At 44.5% G+C, this 25,247-nt stretch overlaps 1 protein-coding gene across 3 annotated transcripts in view; it reads left to right on the top strand.

Annotated features, from left to right (window-relative positions):
- Positions 1–2,909: 2,909 nt before the first annotated feature.
- SLC38A9 (solute carrier family 38 member 9) overlaps positions 2,910–25,247 on the top strand; it is a 69,719-nt gene continuing 47,381 nt past the window's right edge. The window contains exons 1-2 of one of the 3 annotated variants that reach the window (XM_073343949.1): positions 2,910–3,190; positions 14,159–14,306. In XM_073343949.1, the coding sequence (XP_073200050.1) occupies positions 2,974–3,190; positions 14,159–14,306 (365 nt within the window). In that variant the 5' untranslated portion in view covers positions 2,910–2,973. The other 2 variants (XM_073343950.1, XM_073343951.1) reach the window with 2 other exon arrangements.

Raw genomic sequence — 25,247 nt, 5'->3', positions numbered from 1 at the left:
CACTGACTAATTAGGTTTGCCAACCCTCCAGGATTGTCAGCTTAATTTTGAATGAAAGATTATGTCAAGTGATATCAGGAATAGGTCCAACCAAAATTGGCAACCCTCTTGCTAATACTATAATTAATGGCCTCTAGAGGTATATCTTGGCTAGGGCCTTGTCTTCACTATGAAATAAGGAATGTTTGAACGTGAGTTATCTAACAGCTTTTTTTGTTGTGGTGAAAACAATGCCTAGGATAAAAAACTGGGCTTTTGTGTGTTAACTAGTACATGCTAACATATTCTAGAACTCTAGCGTACCCAAGGAAAGTTTTACTTTAGCACGGAGCAAGCCTAGGCTTCCTGGGCTGATCTTAGAGGTGTCCAGGCTGGGTCCCCACCGAGGGTGTGATATTCAAGGGAGCGCTGCCCATGTTGGTACCTCACACCCACCTGACCTACCAACAGTCAATTGGGCTTAGAGGCAACCAGGCAGGTGCAGCAGCAGCTGAAGAGGGCAGATGGACTGAGCTGCAGGGGGGCAGGTGGACCAGTCAGGTGACTCCTCTGAAGCAAGGGTGCCCCTGCTGCCCTGCTCTACTGCCATCTGTATCTGCTGCTGCTCCTGTCCCCCTCCCCCTGCCCATGGAGCCATCCCTGGTCAAGCTGCTCAGGAGCTGGAACCAGGTTCCCGTCTGCTGCACAGTGTGTGCGCGTGGGGGTGTCTCCCTCCCTTTACCTGTATACCCAATTTCCGCTGAGCTGGGGTCGGGGACAGGGAGAGCGTGTTTGTGCTGGTGTCTCTGGATCTGAGGTGGAAGCGGCCGGCATTGCTGTTCAGGCTCCCTGATCATGCTGACATGATCAGTGATCACTCAGGCACACGCTGTTATACCAATAAAATAAAAACCAGCAGGATCTTATTAAAGGGAAAAAGGCAAAATACCACATTTATTGTGAATACAGAAAGAATCATAGTAAGCAGTTAGTTATAGCTATAACATTCCATTCAATCTCATATTTATTCTCACATTCATTCATACAAACACACACACACACACAGGTTCTGCAAGGTTGTTATCATAATTACCAGCCTTAGAGTTGCTCATGCCAAGCCACTGGCCAGGTGGCCTGGACATGAGGAGGGAGCAGGGCCTTGTCAGATGCTCATCTGATGCTCCTGGAAGTTGGTTTGCAGAATCAGACCCCAAAGTTCTCACTTTTTAGAGTCTATTTTTATAGGAATTTCTTCCTATGCCAGTCTATGGGAATTGCTTCATCATGCTGTTGCTGAATCAATCAGCAGATAGCACATTCCTGACGGCTCCAAGATGTTATCTTGTTCTTTGGTTCTCCCATTCTTGAGGCTGTTGGGTGGATTCCAGTCTGCCCTCCGCGGGGGGTCCTCTGGTTATTTCCACTTGACGCCTTCTTCAGCCGATGGACACTGGATTCTTAGGCTGGCACCTCCCTGATCATTCAGTTATTATCCACACCAAGCATCCATCCACATACATCCTCTCTCTCTATTTTAATCACAATTGTTAATACAACAAAAGGGCAGGGAGTCTCTGGGTGCTGTTTCTGTTGTTAGAGTATTGCTTTGAGTCTCTCTCTCTGTGAATTGCTTTGAGAACAGACTGTCTTAGAATGTACTAACACAATTAGCAGCTTGCAAGTTTCACACATAGAGGGAGAGAAACAGTACCAAAAACCAAGAGACCTCTTAATTAGTAATACCCTGGAATTTGAACTATGGGGAATCAAACTGATTTGTGATTTTAATACAGAACTTCTTTAATATGATCCAACAATGCTCTCTTCTCCCCAACACACATTCTCTCTCTCATACCTACTCCCTGCAACACACACTCATTCTCTCTCTCTCTCACATGCACATTCCCCCAAAACTCAGCACTGGCCACCCAGCCACTGCAAATTAAGCTGGGGGGAGGGAACAGCAGGGCCTAGAGGTGATGGGGAGAGCTGTATGGGTCAGGGCAATGGAGGGGGGAGTGGGGTGCCGGTAGGGGCCAGAGCATAGTTGCTGGAATCAGGGGTGCTGCCACACACCCCTGGCTTGAAGTGGTTTCCATTATATACAAGGTTTATGGTTTGTTTAAATGGCTCTTAGCACCCCTATTATAAACATTGTTCTAGCACCCTGGCCAGGGGCACCACAATACATGTTTGCCCAGGGTACCCTTTTCATTAGAGCCAACCCCCTTCAGCTCTACCAGCTACCTTGGGCTTAAATACACTTTACCTGTAGATTTAAAAAAAAAAAAGAAGACAGGGCATAAAGTGTGGGGGGGGGGAAGGAGAACAAGGGCCCCTTAAAAATCAAGCTGGGCTGTGGAGCAGCACACTTTATATATTGTTTCAAAAGGACTGCTAACAGAATGAGACAGATCTTCCCCCCCCCTTTTTTCCCCCAGACCATTAAGCACTGAGAAAAGCTGCTTTTTTCCCCAATAAAGTTAGCTCATTTCCGCTAATTTAACTTGTTGAAAACACCAGGGTGGAGAGTTTAATGCCTTCAGCTTGACTTTAGCACGGCTAAACCTCAACCTTTCTACAATCGAGCTACGGGTGTCAAACTGCGTCAACACTGGCCCTAAGCATGGAGGGGGGTCCAGCGTAGGGTCCCTCAAATTAAACAGTGGCTTGAGCTAACCCGATCGAAATAAAACACCCTTCTCCGTCGTCTGCGGGAGGCAACAGCAAAGAGGCGTTACGGTGGACACACCGCACGTGCGCGCCTGGACGCAGCCCGGGGCCGCTGGGATTGGTAAGAGGTCTCAGCGCGGATGGGGGAGAAGAGGGTTTATTGCGCAAGTCACTCTGGGAGATACAGGCAGCCGCTCTAGGCTGCGATTTGCCCTCCCCCGAAGAGCCTGACGCAAGGCTCTCTGGGAGTTGTAGTCCGCAGCAGGCAAACGTCCCCTTCGCTCGCCTGAGACTCCCCTGCTTCGGAAAACTTCCGAGCCCATGCGCCCTATAGGCTCCAGTCCCGCTCCCCGGCAGCCGCCCCGCCCTTCCTGTTTGTGCCGGCGAAGCATGGGGTTGAAGAGTCCGGCCGGGCGCGAAGGAGCTGCGGCGGAGGCGGCTAGGTCCCGGCTGCTGAAGGTACCGCTCTGTGCTGGGCCGGGCGCTGCCGCTCACGGGGAGCTCAGGCAGCCCTGGATCTGGGGCTCCCGCCTTGGGGGTGAGAAGAGCGCCGTAGAGACGAACATCTTGTTAATGCTGGCCCCAGCCCCTGGTGTTAATGGGAGTTTTGCCATTGAGCTCAGTGGGGCCACGCTTTCAGCCTAGCTCTCTATTTCTCTTTCTTGCCTGCTGCGATTCAAGTGACGGCCACCTTTACTATTCAGAGTGACTATCTGGCAAGTTAGGTGAGAGATTATATCTTGTATCAAAGGGAAATGACAGCTAGGGCATAAAGCTTGGAAACTAAGTACTTATAAAAAGCAGTACTCCTCCTGAAGCCTTTTTAAACGGGAATGAACTAGGATATCGCCACAAAGTTGTAGAGAGTTATAGGTTGTATGGTTTATAACTGACCAATTATAGATCTGTCTGCACTGATGATCGGTACAGCATGTATTGGGATGGTTATAAAGTGTTGCACTGCTTTGACCTGACTGATTTATACCCTCTGATACATTGTTATGGAACTGCCCCATTTTCAACACAGCCCTTTTTTGTGACAGCATTGTAGAGATCATATGTGCTGTTGTAAAGAAAATGAATATAATTGTCCTCTTTATCATATAATAAAACTAATTCTAAATGTAACTGGTACAGCCAGCTTAAAGTGATTGATAACATCCTCTACTAATGTAAGAACTGGATTGGAAAGTTTAAAGGAAGTGGGCTGTTCTGGAGCCTCCAGGTTGCAGATAGTGTATGGCTCTGTGTCACCTCAGACCCTAAAACAGAACACATATTGATGAGTTTAATTCAACCTTAGAATCCAGGTGGTCCCTGTTCTAGTATTCCCCTTCATCCTAATGAAGGAGTTGGTACAACTTTGAGTTAGTCCCTGGACAAGATAACTGTTTAATTGAATGTAATTTGCAAAAATATTTGAAGATACTATCCAGTAATATCTGCAAAAGCTTGAATTGTTTTTTGTAAATATTAAGTCATTTCCACATTCAAATTTTCTTTTAGGTTAAGATATATTGGTTGACAACTGCCGTGTCTATTGATTTGTTCCAGATGCACTTACTTGGAGTCTGCACTGTCTTTATTTAGTATTGTCTTTCACCAATCCAGTATATTTTAGCAAGATAGTCCGCTTCTGTTTTGTGGTCAGTGAGATGGCATGAAGTGGTTTAGTTAAGAGTAGGAAAGATTCGTCATTTTGTTGTTAGTTCAGTTTCCTTTGAGTAGATTGTGCTAATTTCAAATATGGTCATTAACATTTAAAAACTACAGTTTCTTTCATTATAAAATGTTTAAATAAGTTTTATTTATGTAGGCTAGGCAGTCTATGATTGGTTTGCAGCCAAATGAAAATACTGGTTAAAGAACTGAGTTTAGTGTGCTTAAACTGGTTTCCTAGCTAAACTGTTAAAATCCAACCAAACATTCTAGGGCCAAAGTATCAAGACACGCTTGCACTGTGTTAAAAAGACATGCCTTAAATACAGGTTTCAGAGTAACAGCCGTGTTAGTCTGTATTCGCAAAAAGAAAAGGAGTACTTGTGGCACCTTAGAGACTAACCAATTTATTTGAGCATGAGCTTTAGCTGTAGCTCACGAAATCTCATGCTCAAATAAATTGGTTAGTCTCTAAGGTGCCACAAGTACTCCTTTTCTTTATGCCTTAAATAGGTTTTTAAAATGTAGTTCTGATATTTTAGCTTTGTTCATAATGGCTGGAGAAACCATAGTTGAGCCTTTTTACATTAGGGAGTGTTACAAAACTGTTGCTAACAAACACAGTTGCAAGAACTTTTGTAATAGTGGGAACTGATGAATACACCTCTCTGGCTCCATTTTTCAACACTAAGTTTCACCAGTTACTTCCTGGGGGAATTCTGTGCCAAATTTTTTTTAAAAAAAATAACAGGAGTCCTTGTGGCACCTTATGCCACAAGGACTCCTGTTCTTTTTGTGGATACTGACTATCAAGTTTCCTTCCCCACTCTGAACTCTAGGGTACAGATGTGGGGACCTGCATGAAAACCTCCTAAGCTTACTTTTCCCAGCTTAGGTTAAAACTTCTCCAAGGTACAAACTATTTTACCCTTTGCCCTTGGACTTTTGCTGCCACCAAACGTTTAACTGGGTTTCTGGGAAAGAGTTGTCTGGAAATGTCTTTCCCCCCAAAAATCCTCCCAACCCTTGCACCCCACTTCCTGGGGAAGGTTTGGTAAAAATCCTCACTATTCGCATAGGTGATCACAGACCCAAACCCTTGGGTCTTAAGAACAATGAAAAAGCATTCAGTTTCTGAAAAGAAGAATTTGAATAGGAGTAAAAAGAATCACCTCTGTAAAATCAGGATGGTAAATACCTTACAGGGTAATTAGATTCAAAACAGAGAATCCGTCTAGGCAAAACCTTAAGTTACAAAAAGACAGACAGGAATATCCATTCCTTTCAGCACAGCTTATTTCCTCAGCCATTTAAAGAAATCATATTCTAATGCATATCTAGCTAGCTTACTTACTAAGTTCTAAGACTCCATTCCTGTTCTGTCCCCAGCAAAAGCATCACCCAGACAGACCCAGACTTTGTCCCCCCCCAGCTTTGAAAGTATCTTGTCCCCTTGTTGGTCATTGTGGTCAGGTGCCAGCAAGGTTATCCTAGCTTCTTAACCCTTTACAGGTGAAAGGGTTTTTCCTCTGGCCAGGAAGGATTTTAAAGGTGTTTACCCTTCCCTTTATATTTATGACACAGCTGCTACTCTGAAAAAAATTTAAAATTCTGCAAATTTTATTTGTCAAAACACTACATAATCACACCAGTTTCAATTACTTCGGTGTTTTATTTCAAAATAGCTGTCAGCATGTATGTTGGTAACACAAAAATTCCCCCAGGAATAGAAAGTTAAAGAAATCCTTACAACAGTCCAGTTCCTACTTCTTCCCCTACCCCCCTCCAGCCCAGACACTAAACCCCCTCCACCCCCATCCATAAGAACGGGCATACTGGGTCAGATTGAAGGTCCATCTAGCCCAGTATCTGGTCTTCTGACAGTGGCCAATGCTCGGTGCCCCAGAAGAAATGGGCAGAACAGATCATCAAGTGATCCATTCCTTGTGGCTCATTCCCAACTTCTGGCAAACAGGCTGGAGACACCATCCCTGACCATCCTGGCTAATGGCCATTGATGGACCTATCCTCCATGAATTAATCTGGTTCTTTTTTGAACCCTGTTATAGTCTTGGCCTCCACAACATCCTCTGACACAGTTCCAAAAGTTGACTGTGTTTTGTGAAGGAATACTTCCTTTTGTTTGTTTCAAACCTGATGCCTATTAATTTCATTTGGTGACCACTAGTTCTTGTGTTATGAGTAGTAAGTAGCATTTCCTTATTTACTTTCTCTACACCAGTCATGATTTTATAGACCTCTGTCAAGGTTTCTTCCCCACTCTGAACTCTTGGGTACAGATGTGGGGACCTGCATGAAAGATCCCTAAGCTTATTCTTACCAGCTTAGGTTAAAAACTTCCCCAAGGTACAAACTTTGCCTTGTGCTTGAACAGTATGCTGCCACCATCAAGCATTTTAAACAAAGAACAGGGAAAGAGACCACTTGGAGATGTCTTCCCCCAAAATATCCCCTTCCCCCCCACCCCAAGCCCTACACCCCCTATCCTGGGGAAGCCTCGATAAGAATCCTCAGCAATTGGTACAGGTGAACACAGACCCAAACCCTTAGATCTTAAGAACAATAAAGAAGAATTTTAATGAAAGTAAAAGAATCACCTCTGTAAAATCAGGATGGTAAATACCTTACAGGGTAATCAGATTCAAAACAGAGATTCCCTCTAGGCAAAACCTTAAGTTACAAAAAGACACAAACAGGAATATACATTCCCTCCAGCACAGCTTATTTTACCAGCCATTAAACAAAAGGAAAACACGCATTTCTAGCTAGATTACTTACAGATCAGAAATGCAGCCTTACAGGAGTTGTAAGTCTGCATTTCTGATCTGTTCCCTGCAAAAGCATCACACAGACAGAACCCTTTGTCCGTCCCCACTCCAGATTTGAAAGTATCTTGTCCCCTCATTGGTCATTTGGGTCAGTGCCAGCAAGGTTATCTTAGCTTTTTAACCCTTTACAGGTGAAAGTTTTGCCTCTGGCTGGGGGGGATTTTATAGTACTGTATACAGAAAGGTGGTTACCCTTCCCCATATCCCCCTTTAGTCATCTCTTTTCCAAACTGAAAAGTCCCAGTCATATCTCTCCTCATACAGCAGCTGTTCTGTACCCCTACTAATTTTTCGTTGCCCTTTTCTGAATCTTTTCCATTTCCAATATTGTTTTTGAGATGGGGTGACCACATCTGCATGCAGTATTAAAGATGTGGGCCTACCATGGATTTTTATAGAGGCAATGATATTTTCTGTCTTATTTTCTATCCTTTTTGTTAAGGATTCCTAAATTGCTTTTTTTGACTGCTGCTGCACATTGAGTGGATGTTTTCAGAGAACTATCCACCATGTCTTCAAGGTCTTTCTTGATCTAATTTAGACCCCATCATTTTATATGTATAGTTGGGATTGTTTTGCAGTGTGCATTTCTTTGAAATTTCATGTTGATAAATGCATCTGCCATTTTGTTGCCCAGTCACCCAGACGCTTACATCTCCTTCCCTTCCTCCCCAGCCCAGACACACTCACATGCTCCCCTCCAGAGGACAGCTGTGCCCCCCCAGCCCAGACTTTCACAGACCCTACTCTCCTAGAGCCCAGGGATCCAAAGGGAAAAAGCCTAATGCTGGGTCCTGGGCTTGCACAGAGTTTCCTGCATGCTGCCTCCTTCCTTCAGGGCATGCTGGGAACTGCAGCTGCTGGGAACCCTCCAGTTCCCCCCCACACACACCTTGTTTTCTATTTGCAAGCTGGGCTCTGCTGGGTCCAGTGGCCCCTAGTGGTGGGCAACAGTTCTGCAGACCATTTCTGGGGCAGGCAGGGGGGAGGAAATTCTGCAGGCCCAACAGTAATTTTTGCAAAGTTGTGCAGTAGTGCAGAATTCCCTCAGGAGTAACCCAGTGTTAATGTAATTTTGTTGTTAGAGTTCTCCAAGGAAGACAGGGCCTTTAAGTCTAATTTTCCAATGTGTGGTTGTGTGACAGATTGGATGTCTATGTTCTAACAGTTGTGTCTGCTGTGGATAACATCTTAGGGAACAATATTACACGGTCTAGAGGAAGGCTGTAACTCTAGAAACCTGTAACCCTAGAAACAGTTCTTTAAAATGGTTATCCCAGCCCTGCTACAAACAAAATAAATTAGTACACAGACCTCTAACTGTGTCCCATGGCTGATATGGCTAAACTCATAATATAGACAGACAAATCTCATGGTTCTGCCATTCACTGTGGAGAAGGCCAAACCATGTTAGAACTGTGTTTGTATACAGAATTCAAGGGTTTAGGTTTTAAAAAAAAACCTAGCTGCTTTAAAAAAAAAGGACACCAATATATGATCACTATTCTAGCATGATTTGGGTATTTCTAGCAGTCAGGCCCTGTCCATGCTGTTAGAAGCCAGTTTAGCTGGAACGTATTTAAATCTGTTTGAAGACATCGGCCCATCCTCTCCACCCATGTTGTGTGGGTGAAAAAGCTTGACTTCCTACACCTCAAGGAAATAAAGCACAACTGTATGATTAATATAGGACAAGCAACTTCACCTGTGTTATATTCATGGTAGAGAGTTATACATTTGCATTACAATGTAGGATTCTTTACATGAATCTCACTGGAGACCTTTTACTTGGTCAAGTGCTTCTTATTCATATATTATAAGGCTTGAAAGGACCATTTTGATTAATCTCAATTCTTATATAGCACAGGCCATAGAATTTCCCCAAAATAATTCCCAGAGCAGATCTTTAAGAAAGATATCCAATAAGTGACTGAGAATTCACCACAACCCTTAGTAAATTGTTCAAATGGTTAATTACCCTTGCTGTCAAAAATTGATGCCTTATTTTCAGTTTGAATTTTTCTAAAACTTCCAGCTGTTGGATTGTGTTGTACCTTTCTCCGCTAAATTGAAGAGTCCATTATTAAATATTTGTTCCCCAGGTAGATACTTGCAGATTGTCACCAAGTTACCCCTTAATCCTCTCTTTGTTAAGCTAAATAGATTGAGCTGCTTGAGTATCATGTTTTCTAATCCTTTAATCATTCTCCGAGCTCTTCTCTGAAACTTATTTATCAAGATCCTTTTTGAACTGAACACCAGAACTAGACACTGTATTTCAGCAGCAGTTTCACAAGTGCCAAACACAGAGGTAAAATAACCTCTCCTCCTACTTGATTCCCCTTTTCATGCATCCCAGGACAGTATTAGCTTATTTAGCCACAGCATCACACTGAAAAATCATGTTCAGCTGAATGACTATCTACCACAACGTGCAAATCTTTTTCAGAGTCACTGCTTCCCAGGATAGAGTCCCCTGTCCTGTAAGCAGGGCCTATATTCTTTGTTCCTAGATGTATATATTTACATTTAGCTCCTTATTGGATATGGACCAGAGGATTTCAGGGTGGGATTTTTCCAACAGCACTCAGTGTTGGCCTAACTTTATTGTAAAAGTCTGACTTCAGTGGGAGTAGACTTCATTGGAAGAAGTTAGGCAGGTGTGAGTACTTTTCAGAATCCCAACTTTAAGTATCAAGTAAAGGGACATCCCTTAACTATAGTACTGAAGTTACCCTCAGGGGAGACTAACATTTCCATCCAAACTCAAATATTAACTTCATATGAGGGGGAAAGTTCAACCCATGGGAGAGGGAGATGTGGCCAGTCACTTCAACACTGCCTGCTGCAGGGAAGACAGAAAGCAATGAACTGAACCCAGGTGCAGTGCTTCTTCCCTCAGCCCTCCAAGTAGCATTGTAGGCTCAGGAGAATGTTTATTGCAGCCTTCCTCTCCTAGCCCCTTTCCTCTTTCTTCTCCTAGTTCCTACCAGTGGCTGCAGTGACATGCCAGAAGAGAGAAAAGGGATGACAGAAAACAAATCCCTGGGGATGAGAGGATAGAGAATAGAAGACCTAGAAAGAAGGGCAGAATGTGGATGGTGGGCAAATAGAGGACCTGGGGAGAAGAACTCAAGATACCAGGGGCTGGGGGAGTAGATACAGTGATTATAATTGTTAGGTGTTCAGATTGTGGACACACAAAAACCTATGTTAAGAGATTAAGGTACAAAATCAAGCACTTAAGTCTCTCCCTTCCCCCCAGCCAACCCCATCTGCCCACAGTCCCCATGTTCAATGGCTCCTAGTCCCAGGCTCCCTCCTTGGTCTTCTTGTTGAATCTCACTGTGGCTCCCTGCAGGCTCCTTGTCCCAGTGTATTCTCCCTGCCTCCACGCCTTTAGTCCAACTCTTAACCTCACTGCATTTGAATCAGGCACCCTCCTCCAGACTGCCTGTGCCCTGCAAAAGCACAGAAGACCTGAACGCCCTGCTCTCAGTGCCAGAGCCTGGCCTCAACATGGCCCATAGCAGCATGGAGCTGCAGTTACAGAGGAAGTTCTCCTGCTCAGCCTGGACCATGCCCACTACAGGCAGACCCTTCAGAGAATTTAGTTGTGAAGCTTTAACAAGTCTCTGCTCATGAGATTTTTTCCCCCCACTAAGGCTTGTAACTTGGCCAAACTTGTGTTAATTTTCACAGTGATGGCAAGAGTTACATCCCTGAAACAGACCATTCTCCTTCCCTCCCCTGCCCTGCCAAATTTCACATCCCTGCTCCAAAGCATGGGGGTGTAGAGCTTGTGTAAAAAGGAAAACATTTTCCCTTAGCTTCATTTTTGAAAACAGCTGAACTGTTTGTGAATTTCAGTCAAAAGCCTTCAGTCTGAGAAGGCAGACACTCCACATGGGAAATTTCAGTCTGAATAATTAAAGTCTGGATGTTATAAGCAACTGAAAATAGGATCATATAATAGGAGTAGTTGGGCAACCTTAATAGATGGTGCTACCAGCTCATCTATTATATAGTGATTACAAAGAACCCAGCAGAGGTGGGGATGGCATTGGAGGGGGGTGACAAGCAAGGACTTAGGGGGAGCAGTAGATCTTGATGGGGAAACGATCAAGGACCTTGGCAAGGAAGGTACAGAGGGATAACCAGGAACCCAGAGTGTACTACTGGCAGCAGAGGACTGGGGAAATCCAGAGGAAGATGACCAAGGACCTGGGTGAGGGGGGGCAGTTTGAGGGTCACCAAATATTCAGAAAATGAGAGGAGAGATTGTAAATATGAGGCTGTGGGAAATGAGAATAGAGAGAAATGGTTGAGGGTGAGAGACAAAATAGTAGAGGACAGAAAATGGACATAGGTGTTATTTATAGAAAATTTGCTTTTAAGTGTTAGGATAAACTTACCCTTCAATGTCCTGGATAACTCCACCTCTTCCTGGTTCTGTCTTTTAGCATATCATTCCCATCCACCTTACCAATTACAGTAGTTTTGCTGCTGTTTGTCCACTTGTCCCATAAATGCATTCAAGCCATACTGTCTCCTGAAGACCAGGTATGTGTGGAATGCCTACATGAAGCTTGCCAGTTAGAGCTTCTACTCATTTATTTGATTTATTTTTCCAATAAAAGCTAGCTGTGTGTAAATTCACTGATATTCCCCAGTCTTTCCTCCTCTTTGTTACTGCTTGGTTGCAGTCATAGCACCTTGTCTGTAAGCTCACTGGGGTAGGGAAACAGGTTTTTGTACTGGCAGGTGCCTAGCATGCTTGTGAGTGCTATTAAAATAAGTTTCTTTATTGGATGTAAAGGTGGCTTAGCTGTGTTCAGCAGCTTTCAAGGTTCTGGTCATTCATCCATGATTTGCTCTGATGGATGGTAAATGTATCAACTTATTATGGCAAGAGGGAATAGATTTTATGCTTGTACTGAAAGATTTTCTTGAAAATTTTGCTTTACCAGTTTCCCAGCCTTAGGCCGGATTTGTTGGGGGGCAGGGGACAACTGCACACCTTCTGTGGGCACTTCATATCACCTTCATTTAGTTATCAAGTGTTGATACATACTGTTTCTAGTCTTTGTTCTTAGCCCAGTCCAGATGTGACCTACAGAAAACTAACAGTTGTTAGCTAGAGAAATTGCAGACAACCCATTTCACCTTGGTTAGCTATTAACCTGAAAGCAGTGTTGATCCAAAGCTGGGGGAAAATGCCTTGTGCCTTTTCTGCTGGTTTAGGATGCCTCAAGATGGCCTAAAAGGGTTGTGTTTTCTGTATGATTTTTCCATTACAAATATAATGTTGACAAAAGTCACAAGTCAGGCCCTTGAATTATGGGTTGGGGGGATGTGGAGTTCAATCCCCACTTCTGTTCACCATACCTAATCTCAGCCTGGGAAACTATGTGGTCTGAGACTTTGGCTTGGCTAGGAAAAGTGGTCAAGTTTAGGTTTTCTTAGCCAACACATACTACCAAAGCCCAAACTTTCTTACTGTAGATGTAGGGTAATACCTTTGTAGCACAGTTGAACTGGTTAATGCTTTTGTAGCTTATCCATGGCATTGAGGAAATTAACTTCAAATATTTAAGATTACCCCTCCATTTTGAAAGGCAGTCCTAGGATACTTTAGATTGTAAACTTTCCCAGGTATTTCTGTAGCGTATAATTCTCACACAAGCACAACAATTTAGAGATTTTACTGTATCCTCAGACAACCCAACAGGTTTTTTATCTGCAACATCCATCTCCAACCACAAGTTCACACATCATACACTTTTGCCATGTACCCTTCCTGAAGTGAGACATTCACAATGTAGCGTGCTCTATAAATTGCTAGCTTCTTGACAGTTAAACTTGGGTTATCTACACTAGCACTTGTCAGTAAAACTTAAGTTGCTCAGCGGTGTGAAAAAAAACACCTCTGACTGACAAATTACATTGAAAGAAGTGCCAGTGTGGACAGCACTATGTCAGCAGCAGATGCTCTCCTGCCAACATAGCTACTGCCACTTGTTGGGGATGGTTTAATTATGCTGATGGAAGAGCTCTCTCCTGTTAGCACAGAGCTACTACATTGGAGATCTTACATGCTGTAAGGTCTCTAGTTTAGATGTGGTCTTAGATTAGATTGAAGGCTGGGGAGGAGACAGATACTGGACACTCAGAGAATGGGAGTAATGTTTTTTCGTAAGTGCTTTGCCTGTTCATGGGAACTAAAAAAACAAAATGGATTTGCAACATGCTTTGAGATTCTTGGCTGGAAGGCCCTAAATAGAGGGCTGTGCTCCACCAGGATTTCTGATCTTTATTTTGGGAAATATACAAGAAATCTTTGTGCACTGTTGTCTTTGGAAAGACTTTTAGGATGTATTTTCTGGGAAGTTTGCAATAGTGGAATGAAACAAAGCATTTAATCCACCAAATGGGATAAACTCTGTTCTCAATTACATGGCTGCAGACTGGAAGTAATTTCATTGAAATCAGTGAATTTACTTCCGTTACACCAGTGTAAGCTTGAGAACAGAAGTTAGTCCCATGTTATAAAAGTTTGAACAGGACAGAAGCTTAGAAGGAAGTCACCCTATTTAACATTAATTTGAATGCTGTGGGTCTGATTTTCACCTGGGAAAGATGAGGAATGGTGGCTGTGGCTCCTGGATTCTGAGGCCAGCTAGGGAGGGACCAGTCTAGTCCTCCACAAGGGTGCTTTAATTTATGCATGGCTGTTCCAGCAGCTGGAGAATATTGATCTTCTGGCTGCATCCCTACACTGGAAGCAGTAGCATGCTGTAGAGACACTATGCCTGCTATCCACCACCAACCAAGTTCCTTTTATGAAAGGGGAATTTCCAGGTAGCTTGTTAAGTTGGCTTTCTGGCTGCCTTGTACCACCTGGCCTCTATATGCATGCAGGCTTCTGCCCATGCCAAAGTTGTAACAGGACCAGGACCTTAATTACTAATTATAATACTCTTGTTTCACTTGTTTAGGTCAGAATAATTTACAGGATCTAGAAGAAATGCATTCTTCAAATATGGAAGAGGATACCAAACCTCTCCTGATCCCTGTTGGAGGTGATGAAAGAGATTATGGAATCATGAACGTTCAGTTTGATCCAGCAGACCTAAAATGCAAGAGGTATGGGGCACTCTAACCTTATACAGTGATCATGATAGTGACTTGTCTTATCTTTACCTTTAAAAGAATAATTCAATAAAGATAAAAGCCAAACCTTTTTGGTCTGGTTATTTTAATAACTAAAAATCCTACTGTGTGTCATTTGGTGTTATTTTTAAATACCTCCTAAGTTATAAATATTTATCCTTTTCTAGGATTAGGAGTCTCTAATGAGTTGGCTGAAAACTTGACAATTCAGGGAGGGTAGTGCAGGATTCCTATCCTTTTATATGTGAGAACTTGTTAGAAAAGATATTGGTCGCTTTCCAAATCTATCTTAAACTGAATAGATAGAATGAGTACATATTGATTCCCATGTCTATTAAAATTTTTATCTTATAAAATTTAAAACCTCAGACTTAAATGGTGCAAGTATGCAAGAGATTGCATGGCTGTGTGCATACAGGTATATAAATAAATGCTGTGTGTGTATATATGAATTCATAGGCACATACGAGTTTAAATATGCATGAGTGTGCATATAGGAAGGGAACCCACTGTGACATGCTGTTTGGAGGGTCTCCAAAAGTCATTATGCTTCAGAAATAGGCAATCCTGCAGCATTCTTAGGGAAGTGATGGCAGCATGTCAGCTATACTTAGTACAATCATAGGGGGGCTTGTAACACATTAAGGCTGTCTGACATCCCCATTTTAAGACTTTTCAGTTGTTTACAATTTTGCCAAACAAGTCAGGCTGAAATTTTCCATGCTGGGTGTCCAATTGCCTCAGGCTGAATTTTTTGGAAAATAAAAATGTTGAAACTTTTGAATTGGAGATGTGGGGGGAATGGAGACAGGTCTGACAAAGAGCTGGAGTGCAGAGGGAGAACTGGGACTGGCTGGACAAGTGGACTGGAACTAAGAGCTGTGGGGACAATTGTCATGCCCACTGGTCTGAGCAATAGCTGTCAGAGGGTGGGAACCACATCAAAGGTTGGAGCCAAGGGTCAGGAGCCAGGAGTTTGCTCTTGGACTCCTGACCCAAGCTCTATCTGAGAGGCTGGCAGGGGAGTCCACATCATTGCACATATACTTACTGGAATTCCTCCTGAGCTAAAATAAGGCACCTGGACCCATCAGGGGCCACAAGGGAAGCCTTCCAAGGTGTTCATCTCCATAGGGTCTAAGTGATGATGCATACTGCCCTATCATGGCTGCCAGGTTGTGGCATGGAGGTGTTAGCAATCCTGCAGACCCCAGCTTCTAGCCCCTATAGAACCTAACAAGGACACTGGAGTTTGGAGAAGCAGCCCAGGAAGAGACATTGGGACTAGTTATGTGTGTGGACAAGGAATATGGTTAGAGGGGGTATGTGATGGGAGGTCGGGGGAAGATGGGATGTCAGTGGTGGGGCCAGAGACAGATAGGAACTAAGGTCAGGGAGAACTGGAACTGGCTGGTCAAGTAGATTGGGACTGGAAATGTGTGGAGTAGGACTTGGACAGGGAGCTGGAGGGGTGAGATTAGTACAATCAAGGAGACCAGGATGAGAAGCCTGGGGCAGGAGTCCTATGGAGAGAGGCGGGGGGGAGTATGTGATCATTTAATTAAACTATCATAATCCATACACACAAGTGGGGCTGAATTAAGGATGCACAGAGAGCATTAATTCTGGCATTTCCTACTTTTGAGTGCTTGACTTTGCAACCTTAGTAATATTCTTTTAGCATAGAATGTGTATAATTTCCTATGTCCTTAAAAGTGCAAACTAAAAAAAACAAATTGCATTATATGGCATCATATTCACACTCTCATGGTCAGCAGCAGGGTCAGAATCTTTAGATTCACCACACAGACCTCTGCCACTTGGGCTAACAGAGTAACTGATAGCAGTAATAGGTTTCAGAGTAGCTGCAGTGTTAGTCTGTATTCGCAAAAAGAATAAGGAGTACTTGTGGCACTTTAGAGACTAACCAATTTGAGCATAAGCTTTTGTGAGCTACAGCTCACTTAATCGGATGCATTTGAAAGCTTATGATCAAATAAATTCATCAGTCTAAGGTGCCACAACTACTCCTTTTCTTTTTTCAGTAATAGGTTGTCATCCTCTATATGGAGCAGCATTAGAGGGGGATGGAACACTACAAGTTTTACTGATATTTGCTGACAGCAGAGGGATGGTGAGACTCAAGAATCTTAGGTTCTGTTCTAGACTATGGAGAGGAGCATGCTCTAGTGGGCTCAGACTCTTCTGCCCATTTCCCCCCACAACCTTGACCCCTTTTGCCTATTCCCCTCCAACCTCTCCTTGTCTCAGTCCTATCACTTCTCTACCCTAGGCTTATTCCAGTTTCAGTCTCCTCACTTTGAAATTCCTGGTCTTTATTCCTCAGGTGTCAAGTTCTCATCTCCTACTCCAGACATCAAGTTCCAGTCCCTCCCTCACACCCAGTCTACACCTGCTCCTAGTTTCCTTGCCCAGCGATTCCTAGTTCTCTTCCAACCCTCCCCAGCTCCTTGCCCCAGTCTTTGTCCAGCCAGGCCCAGTTCCTCCCTCCCAACTCATCATCTAAGCCAGTGGTTTTCAAACTGCGGGTCATGACGCAGTATTGGGTCACAGAATGTGAGGCACTAGGTGGCAGCGGCCCCAGTCAGCACTGCCAACCAGGACATTAAAGTCCCGTTGGCAGTGCTGCCCAGCTAAGGCAGGCTAGTCCTATTCTGACACCACACTGCATCCTGGAAGCAGCCTGTAGGAGGTCCAGCTCCTAGGCAGGGTGGGGCCATGGGGCTCCACGTGCAGCCCCCCATCCTGAGTACTGGCTCTGCACTCCCATCAGTCGGTTTGGGCAGTGCCTGCGGGGAGCCACTTGTGTACCTCCGCCTAGGAGCTGGACCTTTGTCATCCACAAAGATAAACTAAAGCTTTTCCTGCGCGTACCTTCCTGTTTTGTTTTTCTCATTGTCTGTGCAGACCTGCTATTTTCTGCTTCGTGCTTTGCCTCTTGGGGCAGCACTTTCCCCCCCATATAGCTGGGCCTATAGTAATGGCAGGCTTGCTCCCTCCTTGACTTGTGAGCATACCCATGACTAGCCAACTGGCTGGGAGATGTGATGCCCAGTACAGGTAGACAAACTCGCACTAGCTCAGCTCGAGCTAGCATGCAAAAAATAGCAATGTGGCTGTTATTGCGTGGGCTGCAGCTGAGGCTAGCTGTCGGATTCTAAAGCCACCTGACTGCTGGTCCAAGCTTAGGTGGCTAGCCTGAACCGCTGCCCAAGCTGCAATGTCTATGCTGCCATTTTAACAAGTTAGTCTACCTGTGCCGTGAATCACGCTTCTTAGCTGCAGCAGAGACATCTTGTAGGTCATTGTCTTTAGGGCTGCCCCCCTCACCTCCCTAGCTGGCCTCAGCCCAGGGGTGCTGGAACAACTTTTATTGTGGGAGTGCTGAAAGCAGAAATCATGTATTTGGGTTATTACTACAAACCAGGAGTGTAGCAGGATCCCCAGCACCTATACCTAAGCTGGTTCTCTTGATTACTTGTCCTTACTTGGGACTAATCTGTAAGCTGCAGCAAAGGAAAGTATTTTGGTTAGAGAGCTACAGAAAAGTGCTAGGAGCAGACACTCAGCATCTCTCAGAACTAGCTGCTTACACCTGGAAATAGATCAGGGTGACAACCTGAGCAGGAGCCAGAATTTACCAGGGTACATTGCTAAAGAGCCACAGTAATAAATCAGCAGCCCCATTCCTCCCTCCTCCACTAATCACCCCTTCCCCACACCTCCCACCCACAGCCCCAGCGATCAGCACCTCCCCCTCCCTGCACCGGTTTCCTGGTGTGCAGGAGGCTCTGGAGGAGAGGAGCAAGGGACAGGCTACCTGTAAAAGCCCCATCTAGTGGTATCTGTTTTCATTACAAGGCTCACTTTCCTTCTTGCCTTCCTCTGCAAGAGTGGCCAGTGTTGCTAGAGCAGAAGGGAAGAGCGAGACCAGCTGCTCTGACCCACCTCAGCTAAAAGCAGTTTTGAGAGAAGCAGAGTCAGTGCCCCTGCTGCCTCTCAATCACCCAGATCGAGCTTTTCAGCTCTGCTGCCTTTCTAACTACCAAGCTGTCTGTGAGGTAGTTTGCATAAGAGACCCAAAGATGGCACTGTTGTCTTTGGAAAGACTTTTTCCTCTCCACCATAAACTTAAGATTGCTGAATAGCAGAATAGCCACCAGTAGGGATGCACACCTTGCATAGTCTTCTTTGCCTGAGTCTCCAGTCCCTGGAAAGGGTTTGTAATGGGGTGCTCCACTCACCACTAGCGTGGCACGGCCTCCTAGTCACTCTGGCAATTAGCTCTCAAAGTCAATGCTCCTTCCTGTGGTTGCGCACCATCACTATCTCTCTCAGGTCTAGGGTTGCCAACTTTCTACTTGCACAAAGCCAGACACCCTTACCCCACCCCCACTCACTCCACCTGTTGCCTGCCCCACCCTCACATGCTCATTGTCACCAGGCTGGAGCAAGGGGGGTGTGAGGGTTCTGGCTGGGGGCAGGGATGAAGGAAGGCACCCCAGGCTGGGACTAAGGGGGTTAGAGTGCAGGGGGTGTGAGGGCTCTGGCTGCAGGCTCTGGGATGCAGTTTAGGATGAAGGGTTTGGAGTGCATGCCAGGCTGGGATTGAGGGGTTCAGAGGGCGGGAGGGGGAAATCAGGGGCTGAGTGGGGGGAGGAGGGTGCATGCTCTAGGCAGTGATTACCTCAGGCCACTCCCAGAAACAGTGGCATATTCCCCCTCTGGCACCTACACAGAGGCATAGCCAGGCAACTCTGCACACTGCCCTATCCACTGCCCATAGTTCCCAGCCAGTGGGAGCCACAGAGCTAGTGCTTGGGGTAGGGGCAGCATGCAGAGACCCCCTGACTGCCCCTATGTATAGGGGCCAGAGAGGGATATGCTACTGCTTCCAGGAACCACAGCAAACAAGGAGCCTGCCTTAGCCTTGCTGTGCCACCAACCAGTCCTGCAAGAGCCAGTCAGCAGTGCTGACCAGAGCCACCAGGGTCCCTTTTTGACTGAGCAGTCTGGTTGACATTTGGACACCCGGCAACCCCACCTGAGTAAGGTCTAAAGTGCCTCATCCTAGGGAGGACAGTATCCTCTTCATGATTTAGCCAAGCAGCCATGTCACTTACCATTTCCCCCACTTCCAGGGTATATTAAAGTTCTTTCTTCATTAGAAGTAGGCAGTTTTCCTATTCTTCACCTGAGGTGCTACACTCTTGGCATCTGGCAGGAGAACTCAGGCCTACTCTCTACTCCAGGTTCTAATTCAGGGACCCTTGACCCATCAGTTCTGCCTCTTCCACAGACTGCTTCCTACCACTTCTAGTATCTCTCCTTGTTCTGGGTGGGCTGGTTCCAAGTCCCCTCCCCAGGGAGCAATGGCAGCTTTTCCTAGGAGCCCTTGTTTGCTGCCAGTTTCCTGGCTTTATAGGCCTCACCTATTCCTGCCCAGCTGAGCCTGCTTTCAGTCTTCCCTTCTCCTTGGCTCCCCCTCCAGGTGCAGCCTGTGGAGTTAATTGGCCTGCCTGGCCATCTTAACCTCTTCTAGTTGTGTGTGGGTGGTGTATTGTCTAGCACAAAGTGGGCTGTCTGGTTTTAGGAGGTATAGGTAAGAGAGGAAAGATCTGCCTTAGGCTAAGAGTAATGGGTGAGAAAGAGGAGTGCAGGTGTGCTAACAGAAGGCTTTTTTTAAATTCTGTTCCTGTGGCTATCATGATCAGAAACAGGTTTGTGGTGTTTTCTAGTTTATCCGCTGTTGGTTGGTTTTAGAATATTCTTTCCTTTTTGTGTTTATGTCTTCCTGTGATTAGTTTAATGTTGTATTTTTAAAGGTTTTTATGTTTAGTATTTGTCTGTTGTATATTATGGGATGTTATTGTTTCATATTTGTTTCATAGTTGACTCTTTGCCCAGTTAATAGGTCTTGTTAATTATTCTGAGTAGTCTTGGATGGATTTTTAAAAACTGTAAGATGGTTAATTGGGTTTATTGGTTTAAAATATGTTGTTGAATTGCACAAAATAATTTTTTATTGGTATGTAACTGTTTCTTAAAGAAAAAATCATTTACAGTTCTAGTGTACTTTTTTTGTTAATCTAGTACAGATTTTTTTAAATAACAATACAAGCGTATTAAAGTCAACTGTTGCTTTTTTATTTCTTTAGAATTTCTGATTATTCCATATGAATGATTTGCTAACTATGTAATTCTCAGGTTGTTGGTATATCTTAGTATAGTAAGTTTCTAGAGACCTTAATTTTGGGATGTCACCATACAGCTGTAACAACAGTACCTATTGAGTTAAAGTTAGGGAGAGGTTTTTGTCTTTCAAACTCTTTGATTATAACATATTTATGTAAATAAATTCTGTAACTGTCTTAAGGAATGTTTAGAGTTGTGAGGATGATACTTGAAGGCATTTGTGTTAGAAGTAATCCTCCAATATAAAAGTGTTTGAAAACCACTGTAGTGGATGTTCCTGGTCTTCTGCTACAGGGGAAACTAATGGGAGAAAAAGGCAGGGAGTTTAAAAAGAATGAAAGGGTAGAAGTTAAGGTGAAAGAAGATGCAGGAGCAGTCAGTATGAAAAATAAACCTCTCCAAATTTCACTAGTGAAAAGCGTATTAGCGTGGGGAAAGGGAGTTTCTTTTCTTCAGAAGTGGTTCTCTTTTCCCTTTTTAAAGGTTTCTTGTATATAGCGATAGTGAAAGATGCTGGATAGACATCTTTGAAGGCTAAAATCTTCTGACCACAGAAGAGGTGTAGCTAAGTGCATAGTACAAAGAAATAATAGACTATGTAATTGAGCAAAAAGGTTCTTCTCTGTGTTTTCTTTTTGCAGGAAGGGATTCGTTATTTCCACAGCTGAGTTAGTATCCAGAGTATTTAATGATGAAATTATTACAAAACTGAAATGTTGGAGCAAGGGGTTTTCCAGCATTCTGTTCGCTTTTTGACTGCCACTGCATATTGAGTGGATGTTTTCAGAGAACTATCCACAATGACTCCAAGACCTTTCTTGAGTGGTAACAGCTAATTTAGACCCCATCATTTTATATGTATAGTTGGAATTATGTTTTCCAATGTGCATTACTTTGCATTTATCAACATTAAATTTCATCTGCCATTTTGTTATCCAGTCACCCAGTTTTGAGAGATCCTTTTGTAGCTCTTCGCAGTCTGCTTGGGTCTTAAATATCTTTAGTAATTTTTGTATCATCTGCAAATTTTGCCACATGCCCGGGTTTGCTCTAGACCTTATCTTCAGACTGGGTTTGGATGCAGAGAACACAAAAATCACTCCCCTGTCCTGAACAGATCGGGGACTTCTCCGCTTGGAGAAAGTGGCACAGTAGGTAGAGGGTATCGTGGTCTGCCCACATAAGCTCATGGATCCAGTTGGTGTCCTCTGAGAATCCCACCCAACCAACAGGCCAATGACTTCTAGCCACAACCACATGTTGAGCAAGACCATAGACCAGGGGTGGGCAAACTTTGTGGCCCAAGGGCCACATCTGGGAATAGAAATTTTGGGGTGGGCCATGGATGCTCACAAAATTGGGATTGGGGTACAGGAGGGGATGAGGGCTGTGGTTGGCGGTGTGGGCTCCAGGGTGGTGCCAGAAATGAGGAGTTCAGGGTGCGGCAGGGGGCTCCGGGCTGCGGCAGGTTTCCGGCTGGGGGTATGGGCTCGGGGTGGGGCTGGAGATGAGGATTTTGGGGTGTAGGAGGGTTCTCTGAGCTGGGACCGAGGGATTCGGAGGGTGGGAGGGGGCTCCGAGTTGGGGTGCGGGCAGGGGTGCAGGCTCTGGCTGGTGATGTGGGCTCTGGGGTGGGGCTGGGGATGAGGGGGTTGGGGTGCAGGAGGGTGCTCCAGGCTGGGATCGAGGGGTTTGGAGGGTGGGAGGGGGATCAGGGCTGGGGCTTGGGGCACAGGGAGATGCTTAGGGGTGCAGGCTCCAGGCAGTGCTTACCTCCGGTAGGTCCCAGCCAATGGGAGTTTCTGGGGTGGTGCTTGGGGCGGGGGCAGAGTGCAAAGTGGAGCCCCCTGGCTGCCCCTCTGCATAGGAGCCAGAGGGGGGCCATGCCACTGCTTCTGGGAGCTGCATGGAGCAGCCCCTGACCCTGCTCCCCGGCTGGAGCGCCAGAGCGTGGCAAGCCCGAGACCCCGCTCCCCAGCAGGAGCTCAAGGGCCAGATTTGGCCTGCGGGCTGTAGTTTGCCCACCCCTGCCATAGACACACTGGTGGCTAAACCAATGTCCTGTTCTCGTTTCTCTCTTCTTTCCAATTGCTCCCATCATGATTCCTTGATGTGACAGAATGGAGTGGGAGTTAAGGAATCCCGAATATATTGACACAAAAGAAGAGGAAGAAAAAGCAGACCTCAAGAAATTCCTGAAATACTCCTCTACAGCCATAGTCTTTTTCTCAACTGCTACTAAATCACACTTTTCTGGACTATCTCTTCATCAATCCAGGCTACTTCCATACTCCTTGTGAAGAACTCTTTGCTTATAATAGTTATGAAGATTGCTCACACCCCTCTCTTGGTGACATGAACTATACGGTGGTCACCACCAAAAGCACATCTCCCTGATGCCTTGCTCTCTGTAGAATACTCGTTCAAATTAATGATCTCTGGTCTCCATCTGTAAGGTGCTCTATGGTATGGGCCCAAGCTGCTGAAAAGAATGTCTCAGAACCTAATCTCCCTCAACAGCTACATAGTGCTGTTAGTGCTACATAGCAAAGGGGAGAGCTTTCCTGGCAGCTGGTCCAAGATTATTGAGCGCCACTCCGGAAGAGGCAATAACTGCCACAGCTCTTACCACATGGAAGTGGGGTGTAAGCCTCACCTCTTTAGTGTAGCTGTCCCACAGGAACAATAGAGGCGATGTGCCAACAATATTAATTCCAGGTGAGGAAGAAGAAGCTAGACCTCACTGGATCTTTATACTGTGTGTTCAGTCTGAGTAAGGTATAAATAGATGTACACCTCTCATGCTACCATGTCCCATATATGGAAAGCAGCATGTGACAAAAACCCAAATAAGAAAGAGAAACACATTATTCATGCAGGTCATTTAAAAAATACTGTCGGTTTCATCCCTTTACTATGAATAACTTTAACCGTAGCTTCATAAATCTTGCTTTTGTTGTTGAAAGTTATTTACATTAGAAGGGGGGGGGGGCGGAGACCAAATGTAGAGAGTTTCAATAACGTCCCAACTAAAATGAGTGCACCTTGAAATGAGATATAGATGTGTCCTTTCTGTACCTATGTTGAACTAGTTAACCCTTCATTTTCCACACTTAACTAAATTCAGCAACAGTTTTACTTTGTGATTGTGTTCTAATATATTTAGTTAAGATTTATTTTTTCTTAATCAATAGAGGTTCACCTCCATGTCTCAGGTCTAGATAAAAATAAAGCCAGTGTTTTCACCCTTCACATCTTTACAGTCCAAAAAAAATCTGGATTGGGAGTACTTAAAAATGGAAAAAAAAAATAAGATGTGGGAAAGGATCTAGTGTATTAAACAATTTTTTCAAGAGGGAGGGAGTATGAACAAAATATAACATAATGTATAGACTATAGAAGTTCATCTAGAAATAATGTCTGTCTTTCCTTTAATACTTCCAGATGGACAAACTATTTGCGACTTTTACAAAGTACCACGCTTTTCCTATCTGCTTACATCAGCTCAGAGAAAAACATGCATTTCTGTCTTGTGCTGTTAAGAGTGGGGAGTATTACTGAACTGAATGGTGAGAGAATCATGGCTTGGGCAGCAAGTTCCATCTCTCTCAGGAGCCTCTTAGCAGCCAGTCACAGAGATGCATTGCAGTTCCAGATCAGGCTTTATTAATCTCCTGATGCAAGTTTGTGCTGTGGTATAGATGCTTAATTTTGTTGCTGGGAGGAGGATGGGAACTTGGTCAGGGAAAATGGTGTCCCAGAATGAAGGTGGAGTTGAAAACCATGCAACCCTTTAGAGATCATCCTGTTATTGGGAGCTGCTGTAAAAGGGAACTGGCTACCATCTTTTTATGTGTCTTGGCTCAGACTCTACACATTCAAATAGATCTGGTTCTTACTGCAGGAAAAATAATATTTTCTTCCTGACTCAGTTTTTACTGCTGCTGTTATCTGTAATAGCTGTGGGTTTGGTTGTTACCTGTAATTTGCTGTGGTTTACTTTTTTTTCTTTTTTCTTTGAGTGTGTGTAAGGTGAATGAACAAATCTGCATGTTGTTGTGTTTGTAAATCTTCGTGAGTTTAGCCAATAAAAGCACAGGTGAAGGGAAGCAATACAAGTTTAGTAAGGTTTGCAAGCAAGTAATACAACTTTTATTTCTATTATCTTGAGGAATAAATCCTCATGTGACTTTGGCTAATGTCTTACTACGCCAGTAGAGTCCTGTACCTACTTAGAAATAAAGGGTTCTTGACAAAGCATTCAGACTCTGTCTATATATTGCTTTGATTCAGAAGTGGAAAGTATCATTTTTCTTTACCATAATTGGGGTAAGATTCTGTCTGTCTCTCTCTGGTAAATCTAGCCCTGTATTAAGGACAGTGTAGAAGCAGTCCAGGGAAGGAACTGAGCCCACTACCTATCTCCTCCACCCACTCCCTACATGCCTGTGTTTGAGGAACTACTGGGTATGGAACCTCTACATCCGATGCTAGAAGGAGAGGTGGAGATATTATTCTGTATTGTGTATGCTGCCGCACGACTGCTTAGGGATAGGCCATAATCTGTCCCTTGGGATTTTTTTGTTCCTGAGAATCGTGTTCCTAGTGATTAATCAAATGCCATTCAAAGGGAAACAGTGAGGTAAATGAGGATTAAAAAATTGACTTTTTAAAAATATACTAGGCCAAATTCTGGTA

The sequence above is a fragment of the Lepidochelys kempii genome, chromosome 5 (assembly GCF_965140285.1).
Source record: "Lepidochelys kempii isolate rLepKem1 chromosome 5, rLepKem1.hap1, whole genome shotgun sequence".
NCBI lineage: Eukaryota > Metazoa > Chordata > Testudines > Cheloniidae > Lepidochelys > Lepidochelys kempii.
Note: the sequence above shows the minus strand (reverse complement) of the source record. Positions and strands in the feature narration are given on the sequence as shown.